This window comes from Dicentrarchus labrax, unplaced genomic scaffold (assembly GCF_905237075.1).
Source record: "Dicentrarchus labrax unplaced genomic scaffold, dlabrax2021, whole genome shotgun sequence".
NCBI lineage: Eukaryota > Metazoa > Chordata > Actinopteri > Moronidae > Dicentrarchus > Dicentrarchus labrax.
In genome coordinates this window covers 3,419,451-3,434,682 of record NW_026136710.1, presented here as the reverse complement: position 1 = coordinate 3,434,682, position 15,232 = coordinate 3,419,451, and the positions used below count along the sequence as shown (strand labels likewise).

The window sequence follows — 15,232 nt, the reverse complement described above, 5'->3', positions numbered from 1 at the left end:
AAATGCTGTAAATCTTGAAACTCAGCTCAGCCACAGAGGAACACTGTGGCGAGGGCTCGTTTTATCTCATCCTGCCGGAGAAGCTGTACACACACACACACACACACACACACACACACACACAATTAAGGCTCACATTGACACTGCCGTCCCTTAAAGCTTAAATCATCCTTCTGCTTCTGCTCTGACCTCTTTGTGAAGGTCAACCTCTGGTCTCATTTCACTCACTCTCCAACTGGTCACTGTAGGTTCAGTAGGGGTGCAGGCGTGATGTAGGTTTGAGTTTGAGGAATTAAGGGCTGCAGCTAACATTCATTTATTAATCTCTTGACATTATATAAAGACATGTCAGCGCTGTAGGTCAAAATTGTCTACAGTGTCAGTTTACTATCACATAAGAAGATAAAATAGAAAGAAAATTAAGCAAATCTTAAGAATTAAGAGGCTGGAAGGAACCTGAGAATATGTCACCTTCTGGCTCTAAGAAGTACTATTACAGTCTTGGTAACTATTTTAGTCATTTGATTGATTTTTTTCCTACTAATTGTAATAAACAGATTGTTTCAGCTTTAAAGGATTTAATAGAAGAGCCAAAAACTTTGAATAAACACTATTTTTTTACTATTTTTACACATTAAATACCAACTAATGGACAACACCTGTAGTATTGAGCACCACCGCATGTGATTTAGTCCACCACCTGTACCATGACCCAACTTGTACTCACCAAACTAAACCGAATATGGCGGCAGTCTGCTGTCACATATGGTGCAGAAAGCAACCAGTATACTCCCAGTGACTCCAGCACTGGTTTGGTTAATGGTGACTAGCATAGATGAAGCAGTTCACAAGTTCCTTGCTTGTGAAAGGCGTGCATGCAACATGACGTCCTCAAATGTCTTGTTTTGTCCACGACCCAAAAAAATTCAGTTTACTGTCATAAAGGACTTAAGAAACCAGAAAATCTTCACATTTGAGAAGCTGAAATCAGAGAATTTGGATTTTTTTTTCCTAAAAAAAATTGGTGAATCAATTATCAAAATAGTTGGCAGTTAATTTAATTTTGTCCCATGCACCCTGGACAAGCTGGAAACTTGGAGACTAGTTTTCCCATCATGGAAACACCTGGAAATTGATTAAAATGACCCTCAGTCACAGTGCCTATGTAAATTTAGGTGTGTGTTTTGTGTGAAACTCGACTGATAAACCGTATGACACTTCAAACCGGTTTACCAGATGCAAAGTGGAACTGATCTTTCTGGCATCGAGTCTATTTTTTTCCAGAGCTGCATCTACATGTATGCAAGCCTATTAATGACTTGTTGCTGTGGTTGTCCAGTGCACACTTCAACTTTCTAGAAGATAAATTTTTTATCATATAAAATAAATTCTACTTGATTTGAACTGTTACTTATGGGCTGTGGCCAGATTAATGTAGTCAGTTTGCCTGACACCACAGTTTATATGACCGTTTATGAGGAAGTGCTGTCTTGAAAATGTCCTGGAATATGATTTCTTAAAGAGTGGGAACCCTGTTAGTGGTAGGGATTCATACGATGTATCAGTCCCAACCAGGGACTTTTTCTGTGTCATACCCCTCTGTTCCTGTGTTTCCTGTTTATGTCTACACTGCCCAAAAAAAGGCAAATTTGCAAAAAACAAGTCTCAAAAATAATGAAAAAGTGACAAGTACCAATTTGTTTATTTATGGCCCTTGAATAATATCTCTCCACAGCAAAACCAGACAAATCGACAGATTTTGTCATAATAGTTGCCATAATGTTTTTGTTTTTGTTCTTTTTCATTCTTTGGCTATTTGGACTTCAAGATGGTGTTAGTGTATGTATAATACATTCCCACAGTTTTGCTTTTATTTATAAAGGCACAGCTGCCGCTTTCTTGCTTTCAGTGTAATACATTCATGCTAAAACAAATATTGAGGCAGTTACCTTCTTGTTATTTCCATCATAATTCAGTCACGGATGCATAAAATATATAAAACGCTTAGAAGACACCAAATAAAGTAAAGTTTTCTCGTTGCGATGGTCTAATTTTTCTACCTGTACTATGGCTATAAATGGTCATGTGACTTTTGACTATCCCCCTCACAGTTCTGCATTAAGTCATTAAGCCATTCCTCATCCTCATGTGCATGACATACACTTGATTGGAGTGGTGTTTTTTTTTTGTTTTTTTTTTACCTTTTTGAATTATTTTTTCAACAGTCATCACTTCAGTTTTCATCACATAAATTATAGCATGTTCCTGTAGTCTGGTTTTCTCTCTCTTGGCACGACCGCTGGGCACCAGAGCCAAAAATAAGAGAGCCATTCTGAAACCACTGTCCATTCAATACCCACCCTAAATGATTTGGCAGCGGTCTTTATCCCACGTAGATATTATACAGGTTATGCCTGTGTGCTCTTGGTGTTTTATTACGCCGGTGCCCCGTTGCATATTGTTGACTTTGAAGAAATGTTGCAGCAGAGTGATATTTGAAACGCCAATTACCTGTGATCAAGATTAGCATGTTATTTTGTCTGCTCAATATACCGTTTGACAGTTTCTGACCAAGTTAGATATTTTAACAGGACACTTGAGAAATATTAAGCAGCCTTTGTTGTTGCATAATCGAAGATGGATAGTTGGTGTTGACCCCAAAGCGCCAACTGACAAAATCATTTTTGATGTGTTTTTGATTGATGATCAGCAGTAATGTTGCCTCACAGCTTGGCGCCGTGCTGCTTTTGACTTTTCTTTGAAAACTGGTGATTGTTTAACAGAGAAGGAGATCCTTTTATCCTATAGAGGAGCCGTTTGTCGTCCACAACAGCCTTTGGTTGCTACAACATCGGCAGCTTGATTTGTAGCTCTCTTGAGCCCAGGTGACAGGAGAGGGGAGGAATGTAGTTAGAAAGGCCATCAAACTCAAAGATAGTAGTTAGTGACAACAGCTGGAGAAGGTGATGTGTGTTCCTCATGTAGGACCTCAGGGCATCATCAGTCAGCATCCAGCATGTCACAGGCTGCAGCAGGGAGGCAGAGCAAGAGAGGTGACTGGGGGAAGGGGAGGGGAGTGGAGGGAGATCACTTGTTGGTCTCATAAATCAAGAGAAAAAGGTTGCCCCTCGAGCAGCAGAGCAGACTTCCATGTTGACACCGCGGGAAGTGGGGAATGTGTGGCACTTCGATTTCCAGGGCTGTGTTTGCTCTGTATCTGCAGTAGTCGCAGCTAAAAGCCCAGAGAAACAAGAATAATTACATGGTTTTCTTAAATGATAGTCAATCCAAACAGCCCGTGGGACCCAAGCCTTTCGTTGTTACGTCCCTCCTGAGGTTTTATATGTATTTGTTTTATAAATACACTTTCTCCCCAACAAGAAATGTGGCTTCTGCCTGTTACATAAGTGAAATATTTTCCAATATATGGGGAGGGCTAGAAATGACATTAAAATACTTTGAGATTTTATACGTTTGTATTTCATATTTAACTGAATATGTATTGATAAAACAATAAATATAACAATAATTTAATATTTAATTAATTTAACTTTACAACAGAGTTCTGACCCTATATCAGTTTTTAAAAGTCACCCTCTGGTGTTATAATATAGTAACATTACAACATTAACGCTGTGTAAAGACTATTCCTTGGCCAAGCACACTAACCTCGAGGAGTCTTTTCTGCCTGGTCCCAGCCAAACTGTAGTCACACACACAACCTCCTGTATAACTGCAACTTGTTGTTTTTACAGTGCAGTTTTTATCCACATTAACATAAAACATATAAGGTGTTAGTTAGTGGGCCTTCAGAGGCGTTGGTAGGTGTATATTATTACCTTCAGCCCGAGCCAGGCTAGCTGTTTCCCTCTGTTTCCAGTGTGTATGCTAAGCTAAGCTATCCCTGTCATGGCTGCAGCTTCATATTAAGTGGACGAATGTGAGAGTGCTATCCATCTTCTCATCTAACTCTCAGTAAGAAACCAAATAAGCTGTTTGCCCAAAATGTCAACTATTCCTTTAATATCTAAACATTTGTACCTTTTAGGATATTTTTTTGGGTGCAAGCTTCTTAGTGTAAAGAGACTTTATTTTAGAGACACTGAGGTTGAACCATGATATCTTCACCGCTGCATAAAATTGTTTTATTATTAAAAGACACACAAGTGGACTTTGTATTTATAATAAACTCTGTGTTTGTCAGTGCTTATAATTTGTACGTTTATGTACAGTACGCAGAATAACAGATGGCCTGTATTAAATATGGCCTGTCCAAAGTTTCTTCCTTGTTTTATTCACTCATTATTTAACTTTTAACATTTAGCCTATAATGTTTTTTTGTTGTAGATTCTCTTGTTGTTGGCGCAGACTGGGTAACCTCGGGTTAGTTTAGGTATGTTTCTGACAGGCTCTTCTGTGTCTTAAACTTTATTTTTCTCCCCTGTGTTTTACGTTGTTGCATGTCTTCTGTAATTTATTGTTTATTAGTAGATCTTAGCAAGCACTTTATCTTTTCATAGTCAAGTCCTCTGAGACTTCACTCGCTCATGATAAACGGCTGTATAAATAAATACACATTTAACAGAAACTCATAACATGGCAGCCCTTGCTGAATGACGAGCTGTAGTGTTTTCTCTGTTACATCATTTATTTGGTTCAGCTGAATGTGTCACAGCATCCAGTCAGAAGTGGCACAGCTTGTCCAGCGACGTGACGCTTTCCCGGGCCTCACCATGTGTGTGACATCACATTTTGTTGTGGAAAGAAAGCGCTCCACCAGCCAGCAGACTGTGCTCACTGTCTGCCACTGTGTGACTTCACAGCCTGTATGTCTGAGCTGGGAGATTTACAGAAGCACATTAACTGCATGAGACACCGATGTCAGCACGCCGATTGTCTCTCCTTTCATTCATGATGAGAGACTACTTCACACATACTGCAGAGGTGGAAAATTATTCCCAGCATTCCCGTCAGCGCTGTGAGTTCTCTCTCTGAATGCTTTTGATAACGGACAGATCATACCTCTTCATTTGTTGCTCCAGTCGGCTATAGTGTCTAGTTTTAACGATTATTTTTAGCCACGATTGATCGTTTAGTCCATAAAATGTTGCAGGGTTCCCACACGGCCTGAAAAATCTGGAAATTTAGAGTTTTCTAGTCATGGAAACACCTGGAAATTGATTAAAATGACCAGAAATCCTGGAAATAATCAGTATTCTCCAGAAAACTGTTAATGGTATTTTATCCCCTCTCTCAAACCTCCTACATTAACCTTTAGGTGCATATTTTGTTTGAAACTCAACAGTTGGTAGCTGCACAGCACAAAGCTTCAAATTGGATTAAACAGACGTGAAGCGGAACGGAAAAACATTTTAAACGCCCCCTTTTCCTTTTCGGCCATGTCAGTCAGTCTAGCTGTTCACACCAGACACAGGGTGGAACGGACTTGCAGCGATCTTTTGGGCGTCGTAATGGACCTGAGACACTTCATCATTGAAAAAGAAGGCGAGTTAAAGTAAACTCCTGGAAAATGTCCTGGAAAATGATTTCTTAGAAAGAGTGGGAACCCTGATGTAGTGAAAATATCCATCACAATTTCCCAGAGCCACATGGTGACGTCTTAAAATGTCTTGTTTCGTCCAACCAACATCATAAAACCGCAAAGACATTTAGTTTACTATCAGAGAAGATTAAGAAAACCAGAAAAAATTCAGATTTGAGAAGCTGGAACAAGTGGATTTTTGCCATTTCAAGTGTAATTTTGTCCAACCAACTGTCCAAAAACCAAAGATATTCAGATTAGGATGATATGAAGCAGAGAAAGGCAGAAAGCCTCATATTAAAGAGGCTGGAACCAGCGAATGTTTGGATTTCTAGCTTAAAAAATGACAATTGATTTGTCAAAATAGCCGCAGATTAGTTCTCCTTCATTCACTTATTTCTGAATCGAATACTAATAGATTAGCAGCTCTTGCTCCTATAGCAGACATTATTCTCCAGGCCTTATTTATATAGCACATTTAAAACAACCAGAGTTGACCAAAGTGCTGTACGAATTAAAGTGCACGAAACATCAATAACAAATAAAGGGCATCGAAATAGGAGTAAAAAGGCACATTATAATACCAATAAATGACAACTAGAACTAGAAACTATAAAGGCAATATCACATATGTGCACAAATGTAAACTGAGATAGAACAAGACTCAAGTATAAAATACTAAGAACAACCAAAAGCCATTGAAAACATCTTGAGTTTTGTTTTAAGAGTGTCAAAGGAGGGGCAGTGTTGGGAGTGGAAATGGATGGCTATTCCAAAGCTTTGGAGCTGCCATTGGAAAGGCACGATCTACCGCGATTGTGTAACAGTTAAAAACAGCTGCTCTCAGGAACTGAGAGGCCTCGAGTTGGAGCAGAGAGAGTTCTGAGATGTACAGGGTTGCCCGCGCATGTGAGGCTTTAAAAACAAATAAAAGAACCTCAAAAGAAAAAATTATTAAAAAGAATATCAATCCTGTATTTATCCGTATTAATCTGTATTAAGAAGGATTACCCGATTGCCCCGGGCGAGTAAAAGGCTACTTTTGACCCACTCGTCATATCAAATATAACATTTAACCCTGTTCTCTTTTTATAGAATCTGAAAACATTTTTATAAAAAGATGACCCCTCGCATATTTCAGTTTAAAGGCTTATTTCTGCTCGAATGGAGTCCACATATGCCCATGTGTCCTGTCTCTGCTGAAGATTAAATGGGTCTTTCCTTGCCTGGGAGCGATCAATTACATAAGGTTTGGTATAAGGTTCAGTTGCCGGAATGTAGGTCATCCCTGAGAAAGATAAAGTGAGTCTGGGTTGGGGCTTCAATCCACTACATCTTTGTGAAAGTTGGCAGGAGTGTGGATACACGCAGAGTATGTCAATCTGAGGTGAGACAACTGCCCCGTGTTGCCTCTTCTGTTCACCTCTCGTATTATTATGTTCTCATATCATGTACGGCAGCAACTGTCACAGCTTGAGAGGCTTTACTTCCTTTTATCTTTTCTCTCTGATCATGTTCTGCCCATTTTTTCGCTCCTCATCTGTCAAGTGCTGAAGATCATGTAAAGCGATGGTATTTCTTCTCCCCAAATGTTGTCAACTTGTAGCACGGGGGGGGGACTTCGGATTGTCCTAATTCAGTATTTCTTTAAATGTGTAGAATAGAATTCAAATAGTTGGAAGATGCTTTAATTTTAGTTTGGTGGGTAACAAGAAATCTCAAAGTAAAGGGAAAAAATTGCACATCTTAAACCTTCATGGCCACTAACATGTGTCCAAGCTACCTGAAACCAGAAATATGAATGAAGAAATCTTTTAATATCTGTTTGCAGCGGCTTAATCTTTGCATAGAAAATGTGTGTTCATCCCCAGATTGTGTGGGGAGCTACACAGAAAGATGAATAGAAGATAGATAATCTACTTTAATATTATCCCAGTGACAAAATTACTTTATTATAAGCATCTGTTTCTTTTTCTTTACCTTTTTATTGTAAAACTTTTTAGAAAATATCATTATATCTGCTTATGTTTCATGACTTCAAGGATAATGTGGTCACTTGGTGGTTTTAGTTTCAGTTACTCTTTTTGAACGGTGGATTTTCTTTTAACGTTATTATCCTGTTATTTTAAATCCTGTATTTTTTTATGTCTCATGCAGGGCAGGGAGTGGGTGGGTGTGGGTGGGGAGTGGGGACTGGGTGCTCCAGGGCGTTGTGAGGTTCTTGTATTGTTGAGTGACCACAACATGTCACAACAACCATTCAAAATCAACAAACATTAAATGGCAAAAAAAGTGAATATTATTGCGTTTTTTCAGAAGGTGGCTCCATTTACGAGCTTCTTGGACTCAAAGGCACTATGAATGAAGAATGAATCGAGCAATCTTTAGCTAAGCAAACAGTATGTGTAGAACATAAATGACGAGTAGTACATTTTTTTGATTTTTCATCTAAGATGTAGAAAACGTAAATAATATGAATCAATTGTGACGTCTCTCTTGTCTCTCCAGAGGAAAAAAAGCCATCCAATGAGGCCGTGGCCGAGTATCTGGAGGGACGAAAGAAGTACGAAGAGCTCAGGAAAAAAAAACTGAAGAAAGGCAAAACCAGAGAAGAACAGGTGACTCAATATTTGGTTATTAATTACTCAACTTGAAATCTTTTGAGACAGATTTGGGACTCTGTAGTAGTTATGTTTGTCCTTTGTGTTGTGTATATATATATTAATTGTGATCTTTTTGGTAGACACTGGCCCTCCTCAATCGTTTCAAATCCAAACTGTCTTCGGCCATCACTGAAGGTCCAGAGGAGGACGTGGAGGAGCTGGCAGAGGATGACGACAAAGGATGGTAAGTGAGCCGAATACCATATAAGATCTACAGTATTAATGGATTTCATGAAAAAGTTATAAATTGTGAATGACTTTGAAAAAAATACGTGCTGGGTATCTTTATCACCATCATTATCACTGTTTCTATGAGCACACTCGCAACATTACTGCTTTGGGTACTGTCACTCTAGCAAATTTTTGTTAAACCAAGGCTTGTTAGGCTAACAAGACGCTCCACTTGCTTGGCTGTCATTGGTCCAATTTTCAAAACAAATTCTAGAAATAAAAAAACTGTCATGCTACGTTTTACATCTTTAACAAATGTTGAGTTTGGTGAAGCACGGGTCACATCATGACCTTGATACTCCAACAGATATTGAGTGAGGCCCAGTTGATTCTCTGTTGATGTTGTCCACACTTAAAGTTGCTCTGCGGTGCATTTTAGCGTCTTTCAGCTCATTGTTTTGGTTTTACAATCCGCAACTTTACTGTTTGGTTCAACTCATCACTCTCATCAACTTCAGTTTCAGTGAAAAAGCTCCAATAAAACTCACTGTACTCAACCAGTTCAGCATCAACAGCAGATATTTCCCTCAGGAGTCGGTGGAGACCAAAAACTGAGCTAAAAGAGAGAAAATTATTGGACTTACATTCATCAGGTGGCCAGAAATACAACTCCAAATGAATGATAATGTTGTTTTGTGTCTGGATTTATACATAGGCAGTTTAATGTTTGCATTAATCAATTCATAGGTTGATCATATGTCATGCTTGTTCCACTCACTGCTCCAAAATCGCAAAAAAAAAAATCTAATACAGCTTTAAAAACTGATACAGTGGCAAGAAAAATTAGCTTTATGTAATGTGTAATAAATAATGTTAAGTGCTCTAGCCCACTCCCACCATAACCTGCCGGAGTAACAGGAAGTGGTCCAATGATTTATTGTAGTAAAAACTATTGAGAACAACAGGTTCTTTTTGGTACTTATGAACAGTTCAGGGCTTTACAGTAAGACTCGTGAATTAAATAACTCCAAGTTGAACCGTACACAGATAAACAACTGGATTATTGTTTTGGATTATTGGAATATATTACTGCTGGATTATTTCTGCTACTTTAACTTGTTTAGGTATATCTCAAGATAGTTACTGAATGTAAAGGGGGTTAAACTCTTATTTAAATTTTCTTTATCAGGTTAGATTTATGGGCGCAGTCTGTTAATGCTTTTTTTATTTAGCATTTGTTACTTTATCTGCAGTTATTGTAATTTCATACCAACCTAAGTTAGTAGGACGTTTTTGTCAGTATTTAATGATAAACGTCCAGTGTATGAATGCCTCTGGAAAAGGAATACGGCGTGAGACAGAATGAAATAGCTGCCATGTAAGTAGTCTTGCTAAGCTTTAAATCACTGACGCTATTCACTGTAGCAAATATTAGTAGCAGCACCGAGCAGCATGCGTGCACACCAGAGTCCGAGTGTTTCTGGAGAGTTCAAGAAGCAGTTTGGCAAACGCAGTGTTTTGTAGACGGTGAAGTTCAAGCATGACAAGTTGGCACGAAAAGGCCTTTTTCATTAGCCTCTGCTGGGCCTACATTGTGTTATTCCTATTGATACCCTCACGGAGAACACTGGATTTTAAGAGATTGAAAAACATAATAGTAAGGTCAGCCTGAATGAGACACTACAATGCAGAAAATCACTTCTTTGTGGCAGCAACGATGAAACTGACCTTTGTCAGATCCAAAGCTTGCTTCAGGTTCTTATAAATGTGTGTGAAAGTTCAAGGTGTGTGTGTGTGTGTGTGTGTGTGTGTGTGTGTGTGTGTGTGTGTGTGTGTGTGTGTCAAGTTGGGATTTCAACCCGCAGCCACCAGATTGGCCATCAGGAAATCAGCCCTGACGCTGTGTTTTCCTCTCATATTCTGTTTTTCACCAAAGATCTCAAAGTCTAACTACACAGAGTAGGGGTTTGAAATGAATACCATGTGTTTGAATTTGAGCAAAGTGTCTGTGTGTGAGAGATTTAGAATAACAAAATCTGTAGTTGCTATTAGTCTCGAGAAGCCCCCTTGAAGTGTAGTCTGTCTGTGTGTGTGTGTGTGTGTGTGTGTGTGTGTGTGTGTGTGTGTGTGTGTGTGTGTGTGTGTGTGTGTGTGTGTGTGTGTGTGTGTGAGAGAGAAGGGGGGGGCCCTAATGAATTTGAGAGAAGCCTTGGCTGGCTTTTGGAGCCTCTCCCGGCTGTAGACACCTCACTGTGCCGCCCCCGCCAGGTATGGCGAGGAGGGAGGGACAGCGGCAGTAGCATAGCAGTCCTAGAAAAACACCAGTGGGAAGTCTGTGCCACTCTAGGAGCACTGCGAACAGAATGTGGGTTACAACAGGTCAGACATTGGAAGTCAAGTCTGGGCCAGAGGAGGTAAACTATTCCATCTGTGTCTGTGTCTACAAATTCTGACTCTCCCTCTTCAGCCCCCTGCACCTCCTCCTCCTCCTCCTCCCCTCAGTCTCCGTTGACACACACAACCTCACAGAGTCCACACTCTCAATGCAAAGAGTCCGCCGCCGCTCCCACCATCCCTCCTGTACTCCTTAATTCCCACCCCCCCTACTCGAGCAAGAAAAATAAATTGAGGAAAGGCTTCTGTAGCCTCGCATCATGGCAGCACAGAGTGGTTTTGATAAGCTGGGTTTCCACATCACGTCTCGGAGCTGTAGGACTCCGAGGCCGTACGGCCGGCGGGCTGTCATCACTGAGACTGCTAGACAAATTATCAGAGGCGGCCCGCTCACACTGCAGGAGTCCTCAGGGTCTGCCAGAGTCTAGCCATGACATTCTAGATGAGCTGTCACAACTCCTGCCGATTTCAAATGAACACTGGGAGAGAGTGCAGAGTGCACACACACACACACACACACACACACACACACACACACAAAAACACAGGCCGACACACTAACACACCCAATCACAGCCAGAGACACATACCACATGCTACACACCGTAGACAAGGCATCAAAATATTTTAAAATATACAATAGAGAATATACAGTTTCTTTATTTAGTAGTTTGAAACACACACACACGCATACAACACACACACAAGCACAATATGCACACCCAGACATGTACAGCACAGGGTCATGTAAATATTTTATTCTCTAGCAGATAAGAAAGACCTGCTGATCATCATCTTTAAAGGGAAAGTTGTGACACAAGGCGATATGAGTGAAGCCTTTGTTACTGATGTGCATGTTAGCTTAGTCTATGGACATCGACAGATAAAGATGTCTGAGGCAGAGGCCTGTCAGATGAACATGAACAGAAGTAGAGCCAGTTAACAACTTGTGATCCATGTTGTCAACCAGAGAAAGGTTTTCACTGTCTATGGGACGTCCTGGTCTCAGAGGGCAATGTCCCAGGATGGAGTCCAGCAAGGCCTCGTTTCCTTTTTCTCTCGTTGTTTACTGTAGCACATCTTCTGTCTACTCTCTAATAAACTCTAAAAGTGCATCTCTTTTAAACACTTGAAACACTCTTACTCTTAAACACTCCTTAATATGTTTGAACCAGACTTAGCTTTGTGTTATGTTTGTACGACATGTTGGAAATCAAATGTGTCTTTCCTCAGTGAAAAAGTCGTCCACTGCCACACATCGTAAATAGCAAATATTGGGACAACAGCGCGTTGACAGACAGTCTCTGGAAGCCATTCATAGTGATTCACTCTGTTGTTCGTGTGAAGACAGTGACAGAAATACTGGTCAGGTATGTTTATCATGTTCACCGTTTTAGTTTCACATTTGCTGATTAGCACTAAACCCAAAGTAAAACTGAGACTAATGGGAATGTCATTAGTTTTGCAGGTATTTAGTAATAAACCAAAGTACTGGATAAATTGATATTTTGACCTAATGATGAAAAGTCAGAGGATCACCAAAAACATTACAGTTCATACTGAGGGGAACATGAGTGTCTGTACCAGATTTTATGCGAATCCATCCAATAGTTGATGAGATATTTCACTCAAAACCACAATCTCATGATGGTGCTCGAAGAAAAGTCAAGGGGAACTAATCAATTCATCCAATAGTTGTTGAGATATTTCAGTGGTGACCAAAGTGGCGGACCGACTGACCAACATTGGCATCCATAGTGCCGCGCTGCTAGCGTGACTAAAACGTTTTCCCGGTCCACAACAGAGTCCAACATTTTTCGGTTATTTCTGATACTTGATTCTCCACTCACACATGAATGTAGGAGGATGTAGCTGGTTGAGAGGGTTTGTTTTTGTGTGTGCCTCTAGCGTGGATAAAAATGGATGCTTGCAATTGATCAGTCACTCCTGCTTTCTTGTTTAGAGATTTACCGGTCGCATTCATACAGCAGCTACAGAAATCCTGTCAGTGGGAGAGAAAGTGTGTTTTATCTGTGAAGTGCCTGACACTGATATCTCCTGTGAGGAATGTCCTGATTCTTTAATCTGTCTTTGGGGGAAGAGAAACTGACGGGGGAAATGAAAGACACATGAGCGTCTGTTCTCTGGGGAACCGGGCTTTCTTTCAGGATTTTTGAACTGCTAAGATGTCTCAAAAATATGAGCCTAATACTGTACCTATACTACTACTAATCTCTGTTTTTACTGAAGGAAACCCTTAAATTTGGCAAAGGAACAAAGGTCTTTATAGTGATTCATTATGTAAACTTTGCAAGGTTTTGAATACCAGCATTAATATGGTAGATTATTACCCATCTAGACTCAAAATCATGTTTTAACCATTTAGTCTGGCTTCCCCTGTGTGTTTATATTCCAATAAGGCTTAAAATCTGTGTTCATAACCCTTTGTGTGACAGAGGCTTATATATATGGCTGTATATTGGCTACCCACAGACAGAAGTACAGAATATATTAGAAATATTTTGGGTTTAGTTTAAATGTTAAAATGTAATAAGTTCAGCCAATTACTTATAAAGTAAAGGTGTTTATAAGTAATAAATGTAAGGTGCTCCTCAGTTTGACACTCACATCTACACATGGCCAGACCGGCTCTGTAAACAAACCACAGAGAGGCTGCGATAACAACAAAGACGTTCCTCTCTGCTCAGGACACCATTACTCCACTATATCTTTACATAGCAAAAATGTAGTTTAAAGTTTACCATCAACGATCTTCACTGGAGTATTTGCAGTGGTTATATTGAAACCATCTGGAGTTTTTAATAATACATTTTAAGGCATCAGCTGGATTTATCTTAGCTTTTAGCGCTAGCCTGCTTACCGTTCTGCTCGGCAAACATTACAGACTCATATTCCATTCAAAGTCTCCATACATGACCTTATAGGATTTGACCAATAGGCTACAATATTTGCATTGTTTCATGTTTTAAAAAATGTGTAGTGTGTAACATTTAGGAGGCTGTATTGGCAGAAATGGAATATAATAATCATAGGTATGTTTTCATTAGTGTATAATCACCTGAATATAGGAATCATTGTGTTTTTGTTACCTTAGAAGGAGGCGTAATTCCTCCCTTGTGCTTGGAAAGGGAGGGTGAAGCGAGTGACTGCAACTACACTGCTAGATGGCACTAAATCCTCAACTCTGGAGCTTTTTTTATTGTTTTTTGAAAGTAGAAATATTTATTATTATGATAAACATATGATCATGATTAGCAGCTGGAAATGAAAATACCAGCAATCAGAATAAAAGAAATGGTTTCTGAAGTTCTTCCCATTTTTTGATAATATCGTAATCAAACAGCTCCAAGCACAAAGAGACGAGCCTCTTGGTAAAAGCTCTACAGTGATTTAGTGGATCCTCTGCTGCTGTTCTTTGAACTCTCTCCACCTCTCTCCATCTGATTTAGGATGGGCCATGTTCTGCAGTTTGATGAGCAAACCAGGAAAGTCAAGGATGCCAACATGCACGACGAGGACACCTTCGAGATCTACGACCCACGCAACCCCGTCAATAAACGGAGGAGAGAGGAGAGCAAGAAGATCATGAAGGAGAAGAAGGCCAAGAGGTGAGGTCACAAGGTTGAAGGTCAGGTCCTGCCCAAGCCATGTGACTGAAAAACTGGTCATACAGCATCCTGCCTGTCCACTTTTCCAACCAACTTCAAACCAACCTAAGCGGTCTCCTGGCTCGAACATCTGGATTGGGGATGCTGACCTGAGCGCATACGGTTCCTGTAATCTGTGATGGAAAGGCTTTTTCACTTGGAACAGCTGCACCTGGACTACGCTCAGTTACTCATTAGGATTAAGACTGTGGTCGTAGTAAGGGTTGAGGTCATGATTTGATTACGTGTAACTTTTCTATACCTATTCTTTTTTTCCGTTTCTGTTGTCCTGAGCTTAAATGTGAGACTTTGCCAGAAAAATAAAAGTACATTTGTAAAGAGTAATGATTCTATATGATTTTGATTAAATGTACCAGTCTGTCGCCACTTTATTATGTACACCCCACTAATCCAGGGTTGTTCATGCTAAATGTCCAGGTTATACATGCTTTGGATACTACATTTGTTTGATTGTGGGGATTGCACTACATAGAGTATAATTTGTGCATTTAGAATTTAAAGACTCTGTGTCCAGCAACCTAGATAGGCTTTTGCAGGTTTCAATAGGACAAATTTAAGACCTTTATGAATGAAATTTAAGGCCTAAAAGGCAAAAAAGTATGAGGAAATTTCGTGTTGGTTCCATGTAGGTGGTTACAGAATGATCAATACAAACTTTTCCATAAACACATTTAAAAGTGAGACTAAAGTTAATGCAAGTTTAACCTTATCAGTTTGTAAGACCTGTCAAAATCTAATTTAAGACATTTTAGCCTTTAAAAATCTGATTATTG

The 15,232-nt window shown here is 39.8% G+C and overlaps 1 protein-coding gene across 1 annotated transcript in view; it reads left to right on the top strand.

Annotated features, from left to right (window-relative positions):
• Positions 1-14,783, top strand: part of cwc27 (CWC27 spliceosome associated cyclophilin) — a 30,352-nt gene extending 15,569 nt beyond the window's left edge. The window contains exons 12-14 of the mRNA XM_051412004.1: positions 8,051-8,160; positions 8,286-8,389; positions 14,241-14,783. Coding sequence (XP_051267964.1) covers positions 8,051-8,160; positions 8,286-8,389; positions 14,241-14,403 — 377 coding nt within the window. The 3' untranslated portion in view covers positions 14,404-14,783. The remainder of the gene's footprint in view (positions 1-8,050; positions 8,161-8,285; positions 8,390-14,240) is intronic.
• Positions 14,784-15,232: the final 449 nt, after the last annotated feature.